Source organism: Arachis ipaensis, chromosome B01 (assembly GCF_000816755.2).
Source record: "Arachis ipaensis cultivar K30076 chromosome B01, Araip1.1, whole genome shotgun sequence".
Classification (NCBI taxonomy): domain Eukaryota; kingdom Viridiplantae; phylum Streptophyta; class Magnoliopsida; order Fabales; family Fabaceae; genus Arachis; species Arachis ipaensis.
Window position 1 is genome coordinate 4,837,042 of NC_029785.2, and position 3,068 is coordinate 4,840,109.

At 39.9% G+C, this 3,068-nt stretch overlaps 1 protein-coding gene across 1 annotated transcript; it reads left to right on the forward strand.

Moving 5' to 3' along the window:
* LOC107616248 (zinc finger CCCH domain-containing protein 66) lies at positions 292 to 2,713 on the forward strand. The gene has a single exon (XM_016318231.2). It carries the CDS (start codon positions 723 to 725, stop codon positions 2,451 to 2,453), a length of 1,731 nt encoding a protein of 576 aa, XP_016173717.1. The 5' UTR covers positions 292 to 722; the 3' UTR covers positions 2,454 to 2,713.

Consider the following 3,068-nt stretch of genomic DNA (forward strand, 5'->3'; position numbering starts at 1 on the left):
TTTAGTGTATATTTAATATAGTTGAATAATATATAATATACATTATAAAAACAAAAAGTACTCAAAAGTCAATATAGGGGTAGCTCTCTTTGGTTATTATGTACACGCGTTAATACGACTTTAGGTTAAAAATTGTTTCGTTTATCTCCTAAGTCCTAACCCGTACGGTAAAACATGAAAAATAAAAACAAGAGTATATAGTGCCAAATGTGATTTATTTATTTTTAAAAAATTCCAGCTTTTTTATGTTGGGACCATGCATGGAGAGCACAATTGTTACTATGCAGGAAATAACCAAAATCGTACTGTGAAACAACAGTATGCTCTATCTTTTTCACTGTCAAACATAACAACATAACTAGGAACAGGTTGGTTTTGCAACAGTTTTTCGGTGTATGTTTATTTTTAGAATTTTCTCGTTAGAACGTTGAAACATTTATCATGAAAATTACAAAACAAATACTCCGTTAGCTTGTTGCGAATCATCGTGAGTTGCCAAATTACATTTCACAATTCACAAAACGGCTACAAACATCTCTCTTTCCTCTAGGGCATCATCTTAATTGGTTTTTTTTGTTGTACTGAATCAGAATCTAATAACAAAGTCTCATACGCTTTAAAATTCAGAAAATCCTGTCCCTTTCTTTCATGTCACATTGAAGCAAGCCTGTTCTATCAGCTCTGATTTTCTTACAGATTCTGTCAAGAAAATCAGACACACAATGGAATCCAAGATTAATAATAAGACTTGTCAAGAAGGGTTGCACCACAGAATCTCTGCATTGCTTGAGTTTTCAGCCTCAGATGATGTAACAGCGTTCAAGGAAGCTATTGAGAAAGAGGGCCATAACGTTGGTGAGACTGGATTATGGTATGGTAGGAGAATTGGAACAAAGGAAGTTGGATATGAAGAGAGAAACCCTCTTATGATAGCTGCAATGTTTGGCAGCAAGAATGTCTTGTCTTACATTCTCAAAACAGGCAAAGCTGATGTCAACAAATCTTGCGGCTCGGATTCAGCCACGGCGCTCCACTGCGCCGTGGACGGAGCCTCCCCAGCCTCCGCCCAAATTATCAAGTTGTTGCTTGAATCTTCAGCGAATCCTAACGCCGTGGATGCCAGAGGCAACCGGTGCTACGACTTGGTTGTCTCCATGCCGTCCGTCTACAACACAAGAAAGAAGGCCGTACAATCGCTTCTAGAAGGGGCGAACAATGTATATAAGAAGGAGGCAACATCGATTGGAATATCATCAAGCTTGAACGAGAGAGGCAAGGTAGCTGCTGGTACGGCAGAGTTTCCGGTGTCTCCTCGGTATAAAGAGTTTCCGGTGGACCACTCGCTACCGGACATAAAGAACGGTATATATAGCACGGACGAGTTTAGAATGTATACCTTCAAAGTGAAACCATGTTCGAGAGCGTATTCACACGATTGGACAGAGTGTCCTTTCGCGCATCCCGGCGAGAATGCCAAGAGGCGCGACCCGAGGAAATACCAGTACAGCTGCGTTCCCTGTCCGGAGTTCCGGAAAGGGAGCTGCAGCAAAGGAGATTCCTGCGAATACGCGCATGGAATCTTCGAGTGCTGGCTTCACCCGGCTCAATACAGAACAAGGCTGTGCAAGGACGAGATGGCATGTACTAGAAGAGTGTGTTTCTTCGCGCACAAGCCAGAAGAATTACGTCCTCTGTATGCTTGTTCTGGCTCTGCATTGCCTTCTCCCACTTCTTATTCGCCAGGTGGCGCTAATTCATTGGACATTTGTTCATCCTTATCGTCACCAGATGGTGGTGGATCTGGATCTTCACCGGTGTGGCAAGCTCCTCAAGCTAAGCTTCCCAAAAGCAGGCTAAACCTAGCCCTCAGCGCTAGAGATGTTAATCTTGACATCCAGTCGATCGGCCTCGAAAGCCGGCGACTGATGCAAAAGCTTATGATGGAAGAGATGGTTTCATCAGCATTATCTCCCAATTCTTCCACCTGGAGAAACTCGTTGCCTACGAGTCCGTCTTTCGCTTCTCCGGTTCCGTCTCCGACTAATATTTGGGGAAGTGCTTCCAACTATTCTCCTTCACATTCAAAAGTCATTGGATCGCCGGCGGCATACGGCCTGGATCTTTCCGGTGGTGGCGTCTCTTTGCGGAGTCCGAGCGAGATTCCTTCTCCTTCGAAAAACTCCATAGGCATGGAATCATCGTCGTCTACCTTGTTTGGTTGGGGTTCCCCTGATGGAAAATTAGATTGGTCCATTCGCAGAGATGAGTTTAACAAAATGAACAAGTCAAATTCTTTCGCCTTTCGAAGCACTGCTAATCTTGTTGCGACTCCGGAGCTGGCGGAGGATGCTATTGATGAACTAGATGTGTCTTGGGTTAGTTCTCTTGTGAAGGATTCTTCGAGCAACAACTACTCCACCATGTTAACACATGAACAGTTTAATGTCATGTAATTCATGCTCGGACCATACATATGCTGCCATATAAATATGTAACACTTAAATAAAACAAATTTATTCACTCAACGTATTTCATATGTTTTTATTAGGACATTACTATGTTTAGGTGATCCTTTGGACAATAATATTTTGAATTTGTATGCGTTTTGAAAGGCTTATTTAGAGGGGGAAAAACGTTTTTTTTTTTAAGTATTGTTATATCGAAATTGTATATGTTGATCACTCTAGAACATTTAATAGTTAAATTTAATAAATAGAATGATCACTTAAATATTTTCACCATTGTTTTTAATAATAGAATCGATTAAATAATTACATTTGCGTTAAATTAAATCAAAGCAAATCAAGTCTAGTAATAATAAAATTAAAAAAAATCAGTTTGCAATTAATAAATCTAAATCTTTAATGTTGTCATTATTCACATTAAATAAACGGTTAAGTTCTAAAACTCTTGGTTTCCTCGTCTATTCTTCTCTAGGTGATCAATAATCATACTTTGTTCTATCTTTTTATTCAGCTTCTAAAAGTTTAAGAGTGGGTTAAAAAACAAAAGTTCTGCATTTACTTTTCAGGATCGCTAATATTTGATTAAGCAAGTAAGTCTGATCT

What these genes read in the sequence shown, in the direction of transcription:
- LOC107616248 (XM_016318231.2), top strand. Translation starts at nt 723, where the DNA reads ATGGAATCCAAGATTAATAATAAGACTTGTCAAGAAGGGTTGCACCAC.